The 23,349-nt window shown below is 45.1% G+C and overlaps 1 protein-coding gene across 1 annotated transcript in view; it reads left to right on the forward strand.

Moving 5' to 3' along the window:
• The first annotated feature begins 737 nt into the window (after positions 1-737).
• The window catches only part of VAT1 (vesicle amine transport 1), a 239,352-nt gene continuing 216,740 nt past the window's right edge, over positions 738-23,349 (forward strand). Inside the window, exon 1 of the mRNA XM_078645317.1 lies at positions 738-1,366. Within this exon, the coding sequence (XP_078501443.1) occupies positions 986-1,366 (381 nt within the window). The 5' untranslated portion in view covers positions 738-985. The remainder of the gene's footprint in view (positions 1,367-23,349) is intronic.

Here is a 23,349-nt window from a genome sequence, read left to right on the forward strand (position 1 = left end):
CTGTCCTTAGTTAGGTTTCTAGTTGCATTTTTCTTATTCATCATTCTAGTGCTTAATTTGAGCTGGTGGTTTCCGGTTCTCGGCACCGGCGCTTAATTAGCAACACCAGCACTTCTGGAAGTCCTACCACAAGGTGGTGCTGTCTGGATAATTTAATTACCACAACAGTTAATTAATTCAATATACATTGAAAATGAAGGTTACCTGCCGCCCAGAAAAGTCTTACAACTTGTAGGTGGGCTGAAATAGTTCGAATTATCACCCTTGCAGGAAAGTGATGGTTAGTAGTTGTGTTGTTACTATCTTTGACAGCATGTCAGGGGCAGTGTGTGGTGCAAGCCGCAGTGATCTCCTGAGGAGACCCCTGGCATTTTTTTTATTTATTTTTTTACAAATTAAGCACTCGTATTACATGCTGTTTACGTATTCCAGAATTCACGCATCCAAATATTTTAATCCATGCAGCCAAAGCACTCATTTGCTTTCCCTTTGATATGCTTTCACTTTGATATGATTTGCATTGCAAAATTGTTATTGTTTTCTCTATTTAGTTCCTGTATCTGAGTGATCTATTCATTCTCGCCTCCGTTCGCCTCTTCTAGAGTACTTTTGCTGCTCATTCGGTGCTTCGCGGCCCCTTTAAAATGTTCACAGGGCTGTTTAAAGACCGTGGTCTCGCGGGTCTCCGCCCTCGGCTGCGCGTGCCCCAGTGGTGTCTGTGAGCGCGAGCCACCGCCCCTCCCTTCCCCGCGAACAGCTGGTAGCGTCTACAGGAGAAGCATCAGCAGCCCCGGCGCGAGGACAGTTACCAGCGCGCGAGGACCTGCTCCGGCTCGAGGCCAGCATCCCTCCCGGTGCGAGGACAAGTAACCAGCGCGCGCGGACCGCGGCTGCCCAAGCACGAGGACGCCAGCCGCACCTGCAGGAGGACCCTCGTCCGCTCCACGCCAGGACCTCCAGAGCATCGTCCGGCCGCTCCCCAGCCATGTCCGGAGAGGAGGCAGCCGCGGCCGCCCCGGCGCAGCCCCAGGAGCAGCAGCCGGAGCAGCCTGCCCAGCCCCCGCCCGAGGAGCCGGCAGCTGCTGCTGCACCCGCTCCGGAGTCGACCCCGGAGCCTACCTACCGCTGCCTGGTGCTCTCCGGCCACGGCGGCTACGATAAGGTGAAGCTGCAGACACGCAAGGGCGTGCCCGGGCCCCCGCGCGCCGGGGAGGTGCTGGTCCGGGTCCGAGCCTGCGGTCTCAACTTCGCTGACCTGATGGGCCGCCAAGGACTGTACGACCGGCTACCAAGCCCCCCCACCACCCTGGGCATGGAGTGCAGCGGCACCGTGGAGCAGCTGGGGGAGGGGGTGACCGACAGGCAGGTGAGCGCCACGGGGACTCTTCTTGCACATGGTTTTAACGGGAGTGTGTCTGTAACGCATGCTTGTTTTAGGCGACATTCCTTGGCGATGTCCTTTCAAGACGTTTGTTGTATGGAAGTGTGCAGGGAGTAGCCCTTTGACTGCTAGGGTACGCTTAAACTGTACTAGGCGCTTCACTTGCCAAGATCCCACAGGGAGTGGTCATTAATAAACCATTAAACACCTTTGTAGTATGAGGGCTAAGCGCTTTAACTTACAAACGCCAGAGCACGCCTGCCAGATCAGGCACCTCTCCGGGAGAGAACCTTTCGAGCCAGTCTAAGAATCCAGTATGTGTGCCTAGATGAGCATGGATGGTTCTAGGCGCTGTGTGGTGTCGAATGTAAAAGACAAGTCTAGCTCCTATCCCTGGAGTGATCCTAACACTGATTTTACACACAGCAGGCACACGCGAGAGGGCATGGGTAAAGGCGCAACAGGGTTGGAATGCGAGTGTCCTGTAATCTCCCCGCACTGACATATGAAGGGAATGGGGCAGGGCTGGCCGTGTGCTGCACAACACTGTAATAGTGGGGACGGGGTCGCAGTGAGAATACACGCATCGGACAGTGGAGTATTTACAGCGTGCTTGAGGGCAGTACGCACCTCACGCTGAGAGTTACTTGTTTCCTCATAGGATGGAGACCGTTCCAATCCCTCTGCCCCAGGGCTAATCCTCAAAAAGTAGCACTGATTACCGCTCCACTATCTACATGTCACACCTAAAGGTCTTTCTTTTAGTGTCTACCATCTGCCCCTCTGGGACAGCCTCCAATATCTGTGTAATCTTTTCTCACCGCCAGGACATATCAGCGAGTTTCGTTGCTCGCTCCCGACATCAGGGGGTTAAAGCCTAGTTAAGGCTCTTAATTCCGAGGAGACAAACTCGCCCTGCTAACCTTCCGAGCTCCGTACACGGTGTAGCTTGAGGGGTATTACACCCCACCCCGCACCCCAATTCATTTTCTGATGAATAATTGGCTAAGGGGACTCAGTCTGATATGGTGACGTGTCTGTGGGATTTCACCCGGGAATTTTTTCATGCACCCACTGACCAAACCAAACGAATCTGTTTTTGAAAATCCTAAAAGTGTTGATTATTTTACAAAATACTGTTTCTCTCAGTACTCGTACCACTGCACATTCCTACTATTCCTTTCCGCTTTCCCTTCAGCCTACTCGTGCGTCCTGCTTCTCATATAATGTATTTTAACATTAAATGCCAGCGTGATTGATGGGGAATCTGAAACGCCCCCCCCCCCCCCCCCCATTCTTACAGGCCAAGCTACGCCCCTGACAACCTGCTCTTCACTGGGTAGTGTAATGCCAGAGGCTATTAACGGTAAAACATCCTGAACAGCCCCCCCCCCCCCATCACTAACAGCTCTCAACAGTATCCTGGCCACACCCACTCATGCCCAGTCACCCTAGCAACAAGCCATGCGGCAATGACTCCTCAGACACAGGGCACGTGCAGCTGCCCCAGCACCTAGAGGCCGCGCAAGTTGCTTACTTTGCGTTTGCAAAAAAGAGCTGACCTCTTGCAGCGCTAACTGATGTGCCGTGAAAGTGGAAAGTCCTGGTACCTCGCGAAAATCAACCGTGTAGACCAGTACCGGACTCGTGTGTCGTGAAGCTTGGTTCTGGTGCGTGAATGAATGAAATGAAGCGACTCGTTTACTTGCATGCACAGTTGCACACATGTGTAAAAAACTGGTCCGCCTCCACTGGAGTCTGTGGTGCCGAAGGAACGGGCCTGCTTGGTACTTGCGGCCAGCTCTCCTCCTGTTGCACTTATGATGGTTACCTATAACTGTTGCATGTTTAGCACATTAACCTACTTGTTTATCCATTATCTTGATTTTAAAATCATGTTATGCCCTTGGTCCAGTGAGACCTCTCCTATCAGGGCGTCATAGGATTAGGTTTTCCATCCCGCGTTTAACCCCTGAATAAACACGTAATTCCTACAAAGGTGTTGATGGAAATGTAAAGAACATGAGCTAGTTGGTGAATATGCATGCTTCGGATAGGAACCCTCGTGATAACAATATATCCGATAACCGTATGATTGGCTACTAGTGCTTGCATACCGTGTTTACCACGCCTTTTGTGTACCACACCTATACGTGATAAATTACGAAACAAGATCCAGTTCTCATTATTATGTAAAAGACTTAATGTCTTCTCCACACGTAGAAAATCAATATATTCCTTGCATGAAGCTGCAACTTTTACATGCCACGTACTGGCATTTCATGTGTCTGATCGATAGAATTGATTCATAACTGCACCCCTTACTGTCCTCAGCCATCGGATTGTCTTTGTATAGATCAATAACCGCGCCCACGCCAATGTATCATCAGTTGATACCAGCCCTTCATCGCCATGCTGCTTGTGCTTGGTGGTTAATAGCTGCCCTTGCTGTACCCTAATTGAATGATGCTCGTTTTCGGTAATTTGACAATTACATGGCATTAGAAATCACTGCATCTGTTGTGCCACGCTCCTCACGGCGGCTCTTTCTTGAGTCTAAGCCATGATTTAGGGGGTGTGGAGCAAGTATGAGTGTAATGCTTGACTTCGTCCCAGCTACTGGTAATTGGTTTTGGACGCCTTCCAGTTCTTCGGTTTTTCTCAGTGTTCGCCACAGGCCGGACCCCACCGCATGCAAATGAGCCTTGTTCTAGTGCCGGTGGGAACAGTGCACCGGAAGCGCAGGCCATATATGCCCACAGGGGGGAAAGCAGCAGACCCAGGCCGGATTCTGCCCCGGATTGGTCCCCCATCAGTGGCTCAGGTCATTCATTGCTCACTGTTCATCCACAGGTGACCGTCTGGTCTGCTGCCACAATACAGCACCTCGCCGGCCAGGAGCAATAGTTGTTGGTTTCCGGTTATTGGGTGTGCACAATGTTTGTTCTTACTGCCCCGTGTACCCTTGATGCGCGTTACTCTGCGGGGCACGCGAAGGCCTGGTACCAGCACGTGACCAAACCTCTTGCTGCTTAGGTCGAGAGTTTCTCACGTCAAGAGCCGCGCGCTCTTTCCCGAGGCCTCACGTTCCAGCTGGGTTGTAAAAGATGGGTGGGAGCCATAACTCGGCGGTAATTGTGCATGGTCTGGGCGTCTGTTTGGCTTCTGCGTGCCGCATCCAGAGGCTCCTGTGAGCACTGCCGCCAACGGATCACCTCTGACTGGGCGTCGCCACAGTCCAGGGATGGAGCGGTTTTGGGATTCGGGATCGTGGGTGTTGAGTTTGGGGGGTGGGAGGGTGCTTCTTTTATTAAGGAGTAGATCCGATTGTGTGCACATGGGTAAAGGGCGTGGCTCTTTAAAGTTAACGGCGCTGCGCTCAGCGCAGATGTAGATACAGGCCTGTTACTTCATGCCTTTAATGGAGAGGGTGCGGGGTATGGTTAGCGCCAGTGGGGAGTCTACCCTAAACGTAGGAAATTACATCGTGCTAGCTTTTGACAATAGTTTGGAGTAACATTATTGGCCTGGTGACCTTGCATCGGAATCCGGAAACTCAACAATTCGTTCGCAGGCTGCCTGCGATTCATGTGCACTATAGTTCATTAATGGGTTAGTGCCGGTCGTCGACATTCCCGGCTGCTTTTGTCTCCGTCTGAGCGCCTTCCAGGGTGCGGTTCCCCGCGGTGCAGGAATCTGCTGCCTTGCCCGTGTGCCGAGGTTTGCTCGGCTCGTGCCTTGTGAGCAGTGCGCATCTCCCATCCCCGCCGCCGCCCATGGACCACGGGGAGAACAATGGGCAGGGAGCGCGCGTGCCTGGCTTAGCAGAGCATCAGGGCGCCGGATGCAGGCCGCGCCCACCCGACCGCGGCATGCCACGATAGGGCTCTCCCCACCAAAGATAGCTGTGGCCTTGTGCCTCTCCGCCACCCCAACCCTCGGATTCACGGTCTCCAGCAACAGTTGTAAATATCCTGCTTGACTGGGACTTCTCTCGGTATTCGATATGAAATAAAAAATTTAAAGAAGCTTGTCACAAGCACGCCCACGTTGGGTCTACGTGTGAGTTGGCCTGTGGGGGCAGAGTGATTCGATTTGTATTCAGTAGGATGTTTGGTTACAGCAATGAAAGCATGAAAATGAGGTCGTGCCCGCACAAGCCACCTTATAAGTGGCTATTCATAATTTCATACAAATACTCCAAGTGCATTATTGCACTGATAGGGTACTTCACAGCCTGCAAGACTCCCTATCCCTTTTTAACGTATTTTACTTTAACAATGCCCATAAAGTAGCTTAACTGAGTGGGAAAACTGATGGGTTGCTACAGTTTATTAGACATGGTTTTATTTTTGGCCTCCATCCAGTCCATAGTGTTTTTGCCCACCATGCCACATTAGACAGGAACCAGATATATGTAAATCAGCCTTGGTCCTGCTCCAATCATCATTTATCAGTACCTAATCGCTGCCAGATGCTTGGACTTATACCCGTGACCGGGCTCCCCGTGGAATTCATGGAGTGGATTTGATTTCCTCATATGAGGAATGTGGATCTTGAATCTGAGGAAGGCATCCATGTAGAAGCTAAGACACTTCTTTCTTTTGGTCAGTTGGATTGCAAAGCAATCAATTTATAAGCCAATCCTATATTTGTTGTTTAGTCTCTGTTGCAGTTGGTATGAACGTGGTTTTTGTTGGGTTTAGTTTGTTAGTTTAGACTTTCAGGCTTGAATAGTGGCAACATAGTTCGTTAGAGGGTCAAACCATGTAAGGATGATGTTTTCTGGTAGATACCTCCGTAGTGATGCAGCTTGGTATCTTTATAGGTCAGAAGGCCAAAGGGGTGTTATAAAGATGTTAAAGGCTGCTGGAGAAAGGATTGGATTGACATTAGTAATATGCTGTAGGTGACCTAGATGCCTTCTGATCTGGGGTGCACATCTGTATTTTATTTATGAAGTTTTTATAAAGCGCGAAAATTATAAATGTTGGTGTCGAAGTGCTGTGCAACATAACAAATAGCATCAAATATTCAAGGAGCAAAATATAGAATATACAGTGTGAAAAGATAATACAATGAAACATAGTGAAAACACCAGCAATGAAATCAAATTGGTACAGTCCCCTCAGATGGGAAGGAGAGTATTCAGTACTCTAATTTTTACTCCGTTTTTTTTAATTGAGAGTATATGAAGGGATTGTACTGATCTCTGGGGGATGAGTGTTCCAAATTCTTGGGGCAATTCCGGAGAAAGTTGTTTTATAGGTTTATTTTTTGTGAATTTGTGGGGGCTTTCAGCAGTATGGAGCATATACTACCAGAAGATCTATTCCTTCCAGATAGAACTAGTTTCTGAGGGCTTTGTACATCATACATGCTATTTTTAGGTGAATCCTGGATTTTACAGGTAGCCAGAGCCGAGAGTGGAGGGCTGGGGTCTTGTGATCATTTTACTTTATTCCTGTGGTGAGCCGTGCAGCTGCATTGAGCGTAGCCCTCAGCGGTGCTAGTTTTATTTTCGGTAGACCAACAAGGTAGCATCCTCATAGTCCAGTTTGGAGATCATAAGAGCATGAGCTGCCATCCTGAGATCTGCATTGGGCAAGAAGGGCTTTAGTATTCTTAAGACTTGGAGATAAAAATTGCCCCCCCTGATTGTGGAGCTGATGCGATTCAGCATGGAGAGGTTGTAGTCTAGTGGTGTTCCTAGGAATTTTGCTGAATCAACGATATGTCTGGTACAGTTCAAGGCGGTGAGTAGCATGAGCCAGTCTGATGTTAGAGATGGGGTTGAGTGGCGATATTATTAGGAATTCGGTTTTGAGGGTGTTAAGTTTGAGGTGGTTGAGTTAACCAGTCTTGAGTTTTGTTCAAGGAGTTGAGATTGCTGATGTCGTTAGGGGAGGTAATCTTCATGCGTATATATGGTAGGAGATTTTGGAGCACTTTGATTTCAGTCAGGGGTTCCATGTAAAGATTAAACAGGGTAGGGGAAAGTGAAGAACCTTGGGGAACACAGATGGTGACCTGCTTCTGATCGGATATGTCATGATTGAGTAGGACTCGTTGAGATCTGTTTTGTAGGAATGAGCAGAGCCATTTTAAGACGGTACCAGAGAGTCCCATCCGACGTTCTAAGAGGTTCAGGAGGGTTTCATGTTTGACTGTGTGAAACGCTTCTACTAGGTTAAGCGTATTAAAAGACAGGATTCATTATGATCGAGAAAGCGTAAAGCATAGTCAATAATGTGGACCCTGGTAGTTTCAGTACTGTGACCTGGTCTAAAACCAAATTGGCAGTGGTCGAGAAGTTGGTGCTGGTCAATGGGATTACAGAGTTGTAGAACACATTTTCAAGGAGCGTGGCTAGTGTTGGGATGCTTGAAATGGGGCGAAAATTGTTGTGATCAGAAAGGTCCGCATCTGGCTAGGTGTGACTTGTCCTCTTTTTAGACAGTCCAGTATGGGGCCTTGCATAAGAGAGGTGTTGATAATTCTGGTCCATAGGGTATCGGGAGGTGTGAAGTTTCCTTGAGGAATTTGGAGGGGCGAGATCATTAAAGTGGTTGGACAGTTTAGTGTAAGACAATAGTTTTGAGATGTCAGAGTCCTCAAATGTCTGAAAGATGTACCATGAGGCATTGTATTCAGGTTTTAATGAGAAGGTTGCTAGGTGGCAGGTTTCAGGTGGTAAGCAATTCACAGCAATGCAGAGTTCATTATCAATTGGCTTTGTTTTCTCAAAATAGAAGGCGGAAAATGCTTGACAATTGGGTAGGGATGTAATGTCAGATGTGGAGGATTTACGTTTCCCATTTGTTTTTCACCAGCTCGAAGAGTTTCTTTTGGGACTGTTGAAGGCTGTGTCCAGTTGCTGATGGAAATATGCTCATTCGGCACTTCTGATCCACCTATTGTAGTTCCTCCTTTTTTGTACAACAGTTTTTAAGGTTTGAGAAAGATTAGGTCTGTCTCCACACTTTCGGTAAGTCTATGGGTGTGCTATCTCTTGTTAAGGCTACAGTTGAACCAGGTCTTCTTCTTTAAACGTTTGGGGGCAATGAAGTCCATGCTATTAGACATAGAGCTAAAGTAGTGCTTAGTGACCATCCACCATATCGGTGCGAGGAGACAAGAGGTTAAGACTGGTGGTGGATATTATGTCTGGAATGAGGGTGTATCTGATCCAATGGTTAGTTTTCACTGGCTGGCCTTAGCGGATTGTTGCCTTTTTAACAATGGAGAAGGTGATGCAGTGATAATTGGTTCAGTCGCAGGGTGAATAGAATCCAATAGTATGGCATTTTCCTTTGCTATGATTAAGTGTTGGATGCCCCCCTTTATAGGAGTAGGGCTTTTACAGACTTTAGTCAGGTTGAGGTAGTGGAGGGAAGCCTCGAAGCAATTCACTAGTGGATCCTTAGAGCTGTTCCAATGAATGTTGAAGTCGCCTAGAAAAATCTGGTTGTATGGGGCAAGGTTGGTGGACATGATCTTCATGATTTGTTTGATGAAGGTAATATTATCGCCCAGTGGTGGTAGAAAGTGTGTAGAGTGCAGGCGGCTTTGTCTTTGGTAGAGATATTGATCATCATATATTTACAGCCAGATGTTGGAGAGAAAAGTGATTGTTTTACAGAGGTTAGATCAATAAATACAAGCAATACCACCCGAAGACTGATAGCACAATCTTGACAGATGGAGTTGCTGGTTGGAACCATGATGTCTAGTATAGTAGAAGATGAATCATTCAGCCATGTTTCAGTGAGAATTAGGCAATCCAGGTCTTAGTTAAGTAATAAGTCCTGTATGTCATCAGCGTGTTTCATTGCAGATCTGCAGTTGAGTAGTGACTCACATTTTAGGCTGGGTTTGGGAACTGTGGTGTAAGAGTGAGATGTGGACATGTTTCTGGTAAGATTTATTAATGAGTCTGGGTTTGGTATGTTGTAGCCTTGGGGATTGGGTGATAATGGTTTGAATCTTAACTGGAGGTGAGACATGGTGGGTGGGATCTTCGAGAGAAGGGAGAGGATATCTTTGGTCGAAAGGTACTTGTGAAGCTTGTTGGGTTGTGTGTAATGGTCTAGATTAGGTGTGCATCTCCATCTAGGTTGAGATCTGGAGTATTCTCAACCACAACTACCTGTGGAAGGGCAAGTGGGAGAGGGAAGATTACAGTGCTGGTGGTGGATCGAAAGGTTTAACTTATTGAGTTCCAGATTAGAGGTGATGCATAGAAGACTAAAGCTATCATCCTGCTACAACTGTATATCTGATCGTATAGTATCCAGTGTAGAGTATAGTATTCTGTATTAGTGTGAATGGGGTTACAGCAGAGAAGTGACAGGGCAAGGAGTTATCTAAAATATTGTGTGAAGGAGGGGTTCTTTAGTTTGTAGTATCCCTACCTAAAGTGATGGTGTTCTGGTCAGATACTGTAGTGTGATAAGGTGGGAGGGGAAGGGAAGAGGTGAGGTCATAGATACTAGGTCGAGTAAATGTTGAGAGGCTGCTCTCCAGATGTATTGATGTCAGAACGAGCATGTTAAGGCCGAGTAAGTGAGACGTGGTTTGTGGGAGCCCCTGCATGTGTAGTGGTTTGCTGATTGGGGGAGATGTCTATCTCAAGCAGAGATAGAGCAGTGTTGTGAATTATTTCGTTTAGGCTGGATATGAGGGTTAACTAAGTTAGGGTTGGAGGAACATCCGGCGCTAATGGTCGGTTGTAGGAACTGTTCACTTGGTATGTCTTTGCCGATCCAGGTGGTGGGTCTCGCTGCAGAGAAGAACAGTTCTTAGATCTTCTTGTTAGGTCTCTGTTACCCCTGTTACTGTTGTATGCTTTGCTTGCTGTTAGGGATTTTTTGTTACATTAGGCACCACAGGGTCTTGTTTTCTTTGAAGTTGAAGTGGTCCAAGAGAGCCTGCGGTCGTCTGATATGTGGTTGAATTCTAATATTGGCTTTGAGAATGGGGGATAGCTAGCATCAAGGCGTTGAACAGTGCATTGGTAGGGCGTTTTGAATACCTTTGTGAGGCCCGTGTTGGTTTCTGTTTTCTGTGTGTGGGATACATTTGGAGAAAGTAAAAAATAGTTGTCCTGTGGGAGAAAATGGGTTTGCATGTTTCTTTAACATTCCCAGGAAATGTGTGTCGGGTATTGTTGGCAGTCACTGTTCAGTCAAAGAGGGGTTTCGTGCTCCAGTTTGTGGCTTGGCTAGCACAGGCGAATATTTCCTTTTTTTTCACCTTCTAGTAAAAAACATGAAATTGTCACTAACCATTGTGTATTAAGAAAAATATGCTGGAATTGTCATCCTGCATGAAAATTGGATGCAAGCTATACCATTGTCTACAGAGTTGTGCGAGATGCATGATCAGTTTACTTTTCTTACACTTAGGCAAGTTGCACCGTAACATTGCTCACCCAGCACATGCAGCCAGGCAGACTTCCATTTTTACAGTTTTCACAAGATGTTTTCTGCTCAAATCGGCCATACAGGGTAAAAATAGCATGAAAAAAAAAATTGCAGGAGAAATAAAAAATGAGTACGTGAAACCCATTAGGGATTTAGTTGACATTATGCTTGAGCTTTAATGTCACCTGGAGCTGCATGCAGCGTTTCCTGGAAGGTTTCAGTCCCTAAAGAGAATGTAGATGGACGTTGTCATGTGCAGGTCTGATATGTAGGTGTGGAAGTTGGGCATGGGTCTTTGAACCTCCGACTCCATTTAATTTTCCAAGCATCAGATTGTTGGCAAGAGGGAAATGGAGGAGAGGAGTTTAAAAAAGGTGAAAGATATCTGCAGGATCGAAATAAAACTGTTATGTATGAAGAATTGTTGGATGTTCTCCTGTGTGGAAAGCATGAATGTTTCTAAATACATGTTTGAAAGTCATCACTTAAAAAAAAAAATACTTCTGAATGCACTGCTATAATTTGATTTACTAAGGTGAAATAGTTCTTCATGTCAACAAATTCTCTTTTTAAATTTTGAAAAGACAATGGTATTTTTATGTTTGTTGTCTTTATGAATGAAGGTGTTCCAAAAGTTACGGGCCTCGTTACTTCCCTTTGTTTAACTGCAATTAACCTTTTAATAAGTGTTGCTGTATATAGCATTTTTTAGGTCGAGCATTCAAGACCTCTTGTGTATATACTTTAGTATGTACTTTGTGGGCTGGGCTCTGGAGATCACCCTAGGACTTGTATGCTTCCACTTAGGAACTTTTTTTCTGTTCAACTGCCTCTATTTAATTGTTTTGGTTGTAAACTACTAGAATTGCATTCTGCTTGTTCAACTGCCTCTATTTAACTGTCTTGAAGTAGAAGAGGTCAGTAAAATACCAAACTTGCTTGCTGCTGAGGGACTTCCTTTTTTTTAAAAATTCTGGCAACTGCCTCCGTTTAGTTTTCTTGATAGAAAACAAGCAACAGAGGTCAGTAAAATACTAGAATATTTAGAATTCTCTAGATTCCAGTCCATAGTAATAGTCTTCCACGAGCACCCGTAGACAATAATAATTTTTCAAATCTTGTATTTTCAGTGATATGACCAGCGAAGGCCTGATTATATATTAAAAACAGGGCTTTGGACTACCATTTCCTGCTGAATGGCAATATTTTCTCTCCATGTGTTCCCATACCTGGCGTGTCATGCAGTTTGGTGCATACTTTGCCTCCATGTTAAAGACCAGTAGAAGTTTCAGCACCCAGGCTAATGTGCTGCATAGCAACATGCATAAAAGGTTCCAAAGGCGAGACTGAATGCATTGCAAATGCTTGTTAATTTAGTTAGTGTTGATTTACCAGTAGTTGAGTTTCCACAGGGGAGCCTGTGGTACATAGCCGGGGTTACTGGATCCCAAGTGCCACAGCTCCCTTATTAATGCCAGATCCCTTTTTAAAAACACTGTAGAATTATTTGAATTCCTGGAGACTGAAACGTGGGCGGATGCCACATCAAACCCAGATTTAATATCCATGTTGCCAATAGGTTTCAGGATCTTTAGACAAGACCATGTAGGAAAAAGGGGCGGAGGCCTCACTAATTCTCAGAGATCACTTCAAAACCATTTTAAAGCCCTCCCTAATGTTCAGAACTGCGCACCCCTGACCTTTAAAATAGAAATCAGTAGCCACTATTCCTTTGATGGACTCGTACTACATCGTCCACACCACCCCCACCCCCCTCTGGACACAGAGCTGCATTTAACCAGACTATTGGCAGTACTTTAATAGATCGCATGGCTAGCACAGGCCTAACACACGGAGTTCAGGGCCCCACACACAGCGCTGGCCTCTTCATTGACGTTATCTTTATGGATAACCCACAGCTGAAATGGACATCTCCCTTCCTTTGTCCTGGTCAGACCATAGAGCGGACATGTTTGAGATGGGGGGGAAAAGCACCCAGTTAGAATAAAGCTAACCAACCCATAGGGCATACTATACGGCACCCCTGGCATGCCATTAACGCCGAACAGCTCAGTTCCTCTCTCAGCCAAACAATGCCCATCATTTCAACGGACACTGATACTGCCATCTGCAATTGCCATCAATGGTTTGAATAGTCACTAACTCACTTGGCCCCAGCAAAAAGCTATCCCAGTCGCACAACCAATCCTTCAGAAACCTTGTTTAATGAAAATCAGGAGACAAAAAACAGGAATGCAGGAAATTAGAAAGAAAATTGGCCCTAGACTGCAAAACGGCTGACCAAGAAACCTATTAAGCCTCCATACAAGCTTATAAAAAAATGCTAATCCAAACTGAAAAAATAAGCTATTTCACTACCAATATAGAAGCTGAAAGATTCTTCAAAGGATCTATTTACAACCGTTGAACTCTCGAAACTCCCCGAGGGTGGGGGAAAAAACCATGATCAATCAACAGTTCTGTAACAAGTTGGCACCGTTCTTTCAAGACCAAGTCCAATCTTTGTTTGACTCCTTCATAGAAGCAAACCAATCCTCTGACCAGAGAATCAACGAGGTAGGTTCTTCTCATAACTTCTATGAAAACACTCGATCTAACTTTTCGCCTCTGACCGCAGAGCAGATGCTAAAGCTTCGAAAACCAGTAAAATCTGGCTCCCCATCGGGGCCCTTGCGTTTCTCCCCCACCCCCAGAATAATGTACCTGGGGTAACAGCTACTCACCTCAAACACACTTTTGATAGAATGTTCAGTGCAGGATATTTCCTAAAAGACTGCAAGATGGCTTCTATTCTAACTCTCCTTAAAAAATCCAACTTAAATACTGGTGACCCTAATATCTATAGGCCGATTTCTCGTCTAACATTTCAGGACAAAATTGTGGAAAAGGCTGTCAATCAGGAACGAACCATCTTCATAAATAAGATTTTGGACCCAACTCAGTTTGGATTTAGTAGTCATCACAGCACTTAAACTCTCATTAATCACAGCCACAGACCAAATTAGACCTGCAACGGTCATGGGGGCAACGCAGCTTTGATCTTAGGGCTTTCGGCTGCATTTGATATGGTCAACCACAACATCTTAATTGACTAACCTACCTCTGTTGGTATCAAAAACAAAGCCCTGAAGTTTTTAACCTCTTGCTAACCAAATTCAAACAGTGTCCTTAGGAGATCTTTCATCACCAGCTTTCTCTCTACCTTGCTGGGTGCCTCGGGGATCATCCTTTATTCCCACTCTAGTTAATGTCACCCCGCTGGCAGCCTTGATTAAATCTCATGGCTTTGCGCTAGTCTCCAATGCCAGTGACACTCGGATCATTGTGTCAGTAGCAGGTAACCCAGGTTCCACTGCAGTTCAATTTCATGACTGCATGCTCCACATTGGCAGCTGGTTGCGGGACAGTTGTTTGAAATTGAATGCCTCAAAAACTGAGGCTCTGTTTGGTAACAACCCCATCTTTTGCCTCCCAATTGTTGGTCTCAAGAACTCTAAACTCTTCCCACTAGTAATAGCAAAGTAAAAAACGTGGGGGTAGTCTTTGGCACTAAATTATCCTTTACAGGTCAGATAAATAACATCACATCGTTCTGTTACTACATCTTGAAAATTCGTAGGAAATTCCTGCCCTATGTCCCACTGACCTTCCGAAAAACAGTAGTTACTGCTCTCATTAGCTCCAAATTAAATTACTGTAATGCGCTATTCACCACCATTCAAAAACGTTTTCTGAATAAGCTGCAAAACGAAGCAGAACGATTACTTCTGGGTATTCCTAGACCCAAATCTGCATCCTAAGCCCTGGTCCATCTACACTGGTTTCCAGTTGGAAAGCATATCCAGTTCAAGTCTCTCTGCATAGCCTTTAAATCTCTACATGGCCTTGGTCTAGCTTATCTGACACAGCGCTTCCAACTGTATATCCCAACACGATCTCTCCATTCCTCCACTATTGGTGAACTCGTAGTTCCTAGATTCAAAAAAGTTAACTGGGGTGTGAGGAGTTTTGTAACCTGCACAGTGAGGTTATGGTATTCGCTCCCCACAAAACACCAGAATAAAACTAATCTATTGGAATTCAGGAAACGTTTTTTTTAAATCTGGTTATTCACAAAAGTTTACTTTTTTTTCTGATGTCTTAAATGCTCTTTGTCTTTTATTTAGGCTCAGATTGCTCCAGGTAATAGTTGTGCTTTAGAAATTCCATTACATTTCACTTATTTTTCAATGATTGGTGATTGATGGGGCTGGTAGTTTGCAAATTCATCAGGGTCTATTGTAGGTTTTTTAGGAGTGGAAGGATCTGGCCTGTCGTAAAAGCTTCTTGGAAGATGCCTTGAGTTAGAGAGGTATTGGCATGCTTCTATGGACATTTTTCCAAGGCCCATGGAGTCGCTAAATCTGCAGGAGCTGGCAGACAATTGTGGAGTGGTCATATGACAGAGATGGCTTCCTGACTATGTTGAGCATGGCCCTACAGCAGATTGCAACCACTACAGATTAGTCAGTTGTAGCTAAGAACTCTGCCTTAATCTTCATTATTGCAACCATCTGCAGTGCCTAGGAACACACCTGCATTGTTGAATGGTATCTAGTCTCCAAGCTGTCCTGGAAATGGGGATCTTTCCTAGAGGAAAACCTGTTATTCATATGTCGCTTTTTGTAGGAAGATTGCTTGTGAGATTGGTTCATGTCACAAGACTTACCTGAAGGAGACATTACTTTGGCCAAAATGTCTTTGCCTCCTGTTCGCTGAAGATCTTCAAATTAATCAAAGACCTGATAAATAGTGGTATGAGCGGAGACAACAAATGCAAATGTCATACAGAGCCAAGAAAGATCTTTTTGTGGGACCTACAATAGTGTTCAAACCTAAAACCTTGGGAGATGTTTGACATGGTAGCTGTTGAATACATATAAATTTCATTGGTGAGGCACCAAGAGTGCTGCAGGACTGAGCCAGTGAGGTGCAAAACACTTATAATGGACACCAGAGACCCATCTGCCTCCTTAGAATGCACCATATCATCACAATGAGGGCAGATTATGGATACAGACTGGTGCCTGGAAGATTTTCATAAGGTTAGGAATCTTCCGCGCAAAGGAGGGCCCCTAAAAAAGGAGATAATATGGAGAAGCAGACCAGGGGAAATCAGAAAATCAAACCAGGACAAACCTCCAATGCTTCTCCAAACTATTACAAAGGTATAGCTCTCAGATAAACTTAAGTCATGAATCAGACTAATACAGTTTGTATTTTTATTATTCAATATATATATATAAACATTATATGGAAGACATATGTTATAACATACAAACTTTCTCCCGCAAAGACGCACATCTACCTATCTATAGGGAGCAATACGTTGAGAATATGCAATATATGGTGTTGCGAATATGTAGATAGATATGTATATATGTATATACTTACCATTACAAGATGGCGCGCACTGGGAGGATTGCAGTCCTCTGTTGATATCAACTGAGAGGTGTTACCTGTGTACGCAATTACCTATATTAAGTGTGCCGGTTTCTTCATGTGTAAACACACTGACGAAGGCCTAGTGCTGAAACGCGTCTGTGGCGTATTTGTAGTTAATAAACTACCGTGTGAGTAAGAACCTCCGAGTGCTGTCATTTCTTTCCCGGGATCCTGGGATGGTGAAGAGCGCAATGTTTTAGCGGCGTCCTTCAAGCCGCTGACAGCACCCGCCCATGAGTGCACGGGAAGTTTGAAGGAAGCGGAGCGACGAACTTGTTTGTTTCCTGAGCACCGCCCGACCGCCAGCAGGAGTGTCTATTGCGAAAGGTCTACCCCCATCTCGGAGAGTACGAGTGGATTCCTGGAGGATACCGGCGCGTTGCAGGTTCCCCCGTTGGGGTCTAACGGAAAACGGAGACGGGTAAGAAGACCGGCGCTTGACTTAATCTTCCCTGACTACTTATGTGAATATTCACACGAGGGAGCGGACATTGGGGCAGAGCGTTAGGGGGTCACTCTTCTCACACGGTAACGCAAGTACAGCCTACAATTCACTGCGCATGCTCTCAGTGTAACTAGCAGCGCAGCAAGTAAACCGGGACAATGTTCTCAGATACGGAACTCCGCACAGCGGCTAAAGATATGTTCAGGCAACGGGAAAGGCGCGAGAGAACCAATGAGGAAGTGCTAGTAACAGATCCACAAAAAGTGAAGATAAGCGAGATGATGCTCAAGCTTGAGCGGGTACATGAACGCGAAACCCGCAAATGGTGGGAAGCCACTAGCCTCACGAGCTATGTTGAAGAGAAAAGAGTACCGCGAGGGCTGAGGGTACATACCGTACCATCATATGAGAACCCTGACCTTCAGCTGCTCACCGATTGGGAACAACACACAGCGACTTACACAGAGGGAACCCTTAAGATTCTGATCAAGTACGCGTGGAGCGACCGTGAGAAGGCATTGGAGGAAATAAAGAATCTGGAAGAGAAACTGGAGGAAGAATCCGATAAGGAGCTAGTGTTGAAACTTAAAGCTGACATGAAGATCCGCCTCACAAAATACGAACAGAAAATACGCATGAGGAAACAGGAAAAATACGAAAGAGATCTAGATGATTATCAGCAAGGACGCATTCTTACATATGCTAAGAAATATGATGCATCGCGTCAAGCTCTACAATCCAGGACCACTCCAACACCTGAAGTAGTCACGTCTGAATCTGACGTGACGGAGAACGAATCAGGGGATGAGCAGCAAGCCACAAGGCCGCCGATAGCGCGACAGAAATCGCGCTCAACCGAGCCAAGTGGCAGTGGGAAGACTCCTTTTCACCAAGAATACGATGTCATCAAGGGCGCTTGGCTAAGAGGCGGCAAGATAAAACCACCGGACATGGCGGAGAAATTGAAAAACCCCCCCAAAAAAAGAGGCGGACAAGGAGAGGAGGCGGCGGCAGACGGCGGGGGAAAAGGGAGGGGCAGAACAAAGCCCAACAATTGGAACAACCGGACACGCGGCAACAAGAAGTAAGTCAGATAGCAGAGACCACCAGGCAAAATCTTACGGTGGTGAACCTGACAGAGAAAATCTTAACTGACACTGAAATCAGCTTATTGAGCCTCGGTCTTACCTTCTGCCCGAGTACTCCACTCGAATACACCCAAACGAGGATAGACCTCTTCAGATTCACACGCAAGCTAAAGCTACATAAATATTTCAAGCTGCGGCCTCACCTGAAAGAAAAAAGCGGAATGGGGACCAGATTAACCGCGACAGATGCCCTTGTGGGCAGAGAACTGGAAGCTTTAGAGGTCCTAGAAAATCTGCGTGAAGAGGGTAATATACAGGATACAACTGAGACCTCGGATAGAGGACAAAGAGCACTCGCATTGGGCATTCAACAAGATCGGGAAGAAAGTGGGTACAAACCCCAATCTATATTTATTCCACAAATGCCTTGGGACTCCATAGACGCCTTTTCTGAAGCCATGACTCAAGATCTGATGCGGTACAGGAAAGGTAATCATCCTATACAGCATAACATCACAGAGCAACAAAAAATGGCCCTCCAAAGTCTCATGAAGGATGAAAAAATCATCATTAAACCTTCAGACAAAGGGGGCAATGTCGTAATCCTCACCAGGGAGTACTATAGACTTGAAGCATTGCGCCAACTATCTGACACCAAGTTCTATGTAAAGTGCACTAATGAGGTATACTTGGAGAGTATCCGGAACTATGATAAACTTATAGGGAAATGGCACAATCAAAACATGCTAAGTAAAGATGAATTTCTCTACCTCCGGACATCTCAACCCCTCATACCTACCTTCTACCACCTGCCAAAATTGCATAAGGACAGCTTGTACCCCCCAGGCCGTCCTATCGTGTCATCGATTGGCAGCCTCACTGAAAGCATGTCCCGATTGATTGACAAATTTTTGTTTCCCTTGGTCCTGACATTGCCTTCTTATGTACGGGATACCAAGGATTTCCTGAACTCCATAAGGAATATCAATTGGGACAAGGACTGTCTGCTAATCGTACTTGACATTACAAGCTTATACACCGTCATTGATCACCGACAGGGCCTCGAAGCTGTTCAACACTTTCTGAACTTGAGACAACTGAGGTTTACAACCCACAATGATATGATCATCGAGTTCTGTTTGAACAATAATATATTCTTATTCGAGGACCAACTGTTTAGACAGGTGTCGGGCACGGCGATGGGTACCTGCTTCGCTCCCAGCTACGCGAACCTTTTCGTGGGTTGGTGGGAGGAGCAGGTACCCAGGAGCTGCATGGTGGATGGAGTGGAGGGTAAAACAGAAGGGTGGTACAGATATATAGATGATCTGTTCATTGTGTGGCGGGGCTCCTTTGAAACAGCACAAGCCTTCATTAACCAACTGAATGAGAATATTTACAATTTACACTTTTCAGGGACTGTAAGCGATTCATCTGCAGAATATCTAGACCTAAAAGTGTTTGCAGAGGACCATCAGATCCATACGGCTCTACATAGAAAATCCACTGCAGGCAACTCTACTCTGTTTGCCAGCAGTAGCCACCCCCCTCAACTAATCAAGAGCATTCCTTACGGGGAGCTACTCCGGCTCCGTAGGAACTGCTCAAGATTGGAGGACTTTGACAAGGCAGCACAGGATTGTGTGAAAAGATTTGAAGTGAGAGGGTATGGAAAGTCCATCCTGAATAACACCTTAAAAAGAGTAAGGGCCATCCCTAGAGACTCCCTAATCACTCCGAAATCTGCCATCAAGGATAGGGAAGATGAGAAAGGGAAATTCAGACTCATAACTCCCTTCTCGGCTGGAGCACAGGACCTTAGGTCAATGATGCGCAAAAATTGGCACATTCTCACCACTGACAGTATCATCAAAGATGATTTACCGACCCACCCGCTTATAACATTCAACAAAACTAGATCCCTTCGAGATTATCTAGTGACCAGCCACCTAGAAAAACCACTCTCGAAAAGTAACACCTTAAAATCGATGAGTGGGTTCTTTCCCTGCGGGAAATGCAAAGCATGCGCAGGAAGCAGGAGAGTTCTTGCAGTGGAGAACGTAGAGACAGGCAAAAAACTGCATATAAAACAGTTCATAACTTGCAGTACTCCCCTAGCAGTGTATTGTTTGGTTTGCCCCTGTGGCCTCCGCTACATAGGGAGCACCATTAACATGCTCAAGTTGCGGATCCTGGAACACCTAAGGGCCATTGACAAGGCCGACCAGGCTTATCCGGTCGCCCGGCACTTTGCCGAAAAGCATAATAGGGACCGCAGTCAGCTTCAGTATTTTGGGCTTGATACCATCAAAACCAATGCTAGAGGTGGTGACCAATTGCGACGTCTCCGTAGGCTGGAGTCACGCTACATCATAGACCTCTCTACTAAGTGGCCGAAAGGGATGAATAGCGGGGAAGAAATGGTCTTTCATCTAGGCAAAGCGTAAATGAATGATTGTTAGATCTATATGTACTCCGTTTCAATGGATCTGTTCTGTAGTATGAAATTTAATTCTGTATGTATAGCACTGTATATATTGTCACTTAGATATAGGGGTGTGTATATAAAGTATATGTGGGTATATATCTACAAGAGGAGACATCTAGGATGAATTGAAAAAAACAAAACCCTAATCTCGCTAATGGCTCCACTGTCCCCACCCGGCGGATGGGATGGAACCAATGTATACACATACCCTCACTGTTAAATAAGTGGCAATTTAATGGATCAAGGGGCTCTTTGATTCATTTGAGTTATGCCAGAATGATACTAACTGGATAGTTTTAGTGGGATATCCACGTAGTTTTTGGCACCTCGCGCTATCTGCTGGTTGCCTGAACATAGGTATATCTGAGCAATTATATTGTAAATATGTTGTACATAGGTTGTATATAGTAGGTCACCTCTCATTAGTGTAAGAGGACCATTGCCGATCCACGGCTGTATCAAACATTATATGGAAGACATATGTTATAACATACAAACTTTCTCCCGCAAAGACGCACATCTACCTATCTATAGGGAGCAATACGTTGAGAATATGCAATATATGGTGTTGCGAATATGTAGATAGATATGTATATATGTATATACTTACCATTACAAGATGGCGCGCACTGGGAGGATTGCAGTCCTCTGTTGATATCAACTGAGAGGTGTTACCTGTGTACGCAATTACCTATATTAAGTGTGCCGGTTTCTTCATGTGTAAACACACTGACGAAGGCCTAGTGCTGAAACGCGTCTGTGGCGTATTTGTAGTTAATAAACTACCGTGTGAGTAAGAAAACCTCCGAGTGCTGTCATTTCTTTCCTGGGATGGTGAAGAGCGCTATATATATATATATATATATATATATATATATATATATATATATATATATATATATATATATATATATATATATATATATATAAATTCTGCTCTTGTATACATATACCAATTGGTGCACTCCCCAACAAACACAATAAATAAACTGCGTTCTGGTATTAAATATCATTCCTAACCACTCATAGCAAAACAGCATACATATGGACATTCAAATCCTTATTTACATATTCCGCATATATTGGAATACATGGTCTGTGGGTCAATATCCCCTTGCGTAAAAGGACCTCTATAGTTATTTTCTTTTAAGACTGCAATACATCAGTAGTCTGGCCCACCTATACAAGGTGATGCATATTTCAATAAACGTAGACCAAACGACGACCAGGGAACTTGCGCAAGTTCCTTGTTTGGTCTAGGTGGACCATGTATTCCAATATATGCGGAATATGTAAACCATGTTTTCAATGTCTGGTATGTATGCTATTTTGGTATGAGTGATATTTACTACCAGTACGTAGTTATTCTGTATTTTATGTTTGTTGGGAGTGCACCAATTGGTCTATGTATACAACTGGAGAAATGTATATGATGAGGACTATCACTAAAAAGTTACCCTTCTTACCAGTGAAGAGCTTTTCATGAGTGCTCAGCTGTTTGTCATTAATTTCAAGAAGGCATACTTCCTGTCCTATTTGTAATTGGCAGTGAGAAAGCGGACCCTTAAGAACTAGATCTGCCTTGAAGTTGACATAGAAGGTGATTGTTCTAATATCCAGTGAATGGATTTGTATATCCTGGGGGGATTTATGTGTATTAAAAATGTGTGTGTGTAATTAACTACTGGGGGTCACCAGTAGGTAGTTATAGTTGGGACCAAGTTTCCATAGGAAGAGCATTTTTTGTTTTGCTTATAACTTTGGGGTCGTTTGATGAATCTTCAAAACAAATTCTTTGTTCATATCAGCTCCTATGTTGAACGTTTGGGGGAGATTGGTCATGGGGGAGCCGAAATAAAAGTGAGTCCCAAAACGTGTTTTCTCCATGTTAATTTCCATAGGAAACTTTAGACAAGGCTACAGGTCGAATGGGTGAACTGAATTACCCCAAATTTGGCAGGGAGAAGGGTCTTGGTCTAGAAAGCACGCTTTTGTTTGGTGTAAATCTATTCAGTAGTTTTGGAGAAATATCGAAATTTACAGATATCGATATCTGGGAATTCTGCCATCTGATTGGCTAAGGTGTTAAGAGCACGAGCTTGCTGCTTATTGGTTGCCAGCGGCTGCAACTAGGAAGTATTGGCTGCCATTTTGTGATTCAGTTGAAGCGAGTAAGGGGAAAAAAGTAGGAAAGGAGGATAGGAGCACTGTAACCTCTGTAGGGGGAGTGCAAAGCGAAGTAGTCACTCCTACCGGTCTGAAAGTGCGGTGTTGCTCAGAGTGACATGGTGCCGAGATGATATGCTGCTACACTCTGGTATAAAACCGAGAGCCTAAACCGTGAGCTCATTGCTGTAAAGTGATGTGCTCTGGTCTTTGTAGCATACGTGTGCAAGTAGTGTTAGTAGGCGTTTATACCATACAGGGAGTGGGAAGCTAACTACTGATCGCTATCGTGCGTTTATAATATACTGGAAGCGGAAAGCTAAGTACTCACGCCTACCGGTGTGAAGACTTGGGGATCAAACCAAGGTGATTGCTGTAAAGGAATGGGCTCTGGGCACTGTAGTATACGTGTGCAAGTAGTGTTAGTAGGCGTTTATGCCATACAGGGAGTGGGAAGCTAACTACTGACCACTACCGTGTGTTTATACTATACCGGAAGCGGTAAGCTAAGTACTCACGCCTACCGGTGTGAAGACTCGGGGATCAAAGTAAGCGGATTGCTGTGATGTGATGGGCTCTGGGCGCTGTAGGATACTAGCCGCTGTAGTATAACTGTGCAAGTAGTGTTGGTATGTGTTTATAGTATATAGGGAGTGGGTCGCAAACTACTTTCTGCTACTGGTCTGAAGACTCTGGATTAAACCGTGAGCCTAAATTGTGAGCTCATTGCTGTAAAAATTAAGAAAGAGAAGCGTGTTCCACCCGTTCATTTAAATGAGGTCCCTGGTGGGTAATGTTCCGTGGCCAATCCCATTATTATATTGCGGGTCTCTGTAGGACTGGGGATCTTA

This window comes from Lissotriton helveticus, chromosome 5_1 (genome assembly GCF_964261635.1).
Source record: "Lissotriton helveticus chromosome 5_1, aLisHel1.1, whole genome shotgun sequence".
Classification (NCBI taxonomy): domain Eukaryota; kingdom Metazoa; phylum Chordata; class Amphibia; order Caudata; family Salamandridae; genus Lissotriton; species Lissotriton helveticus.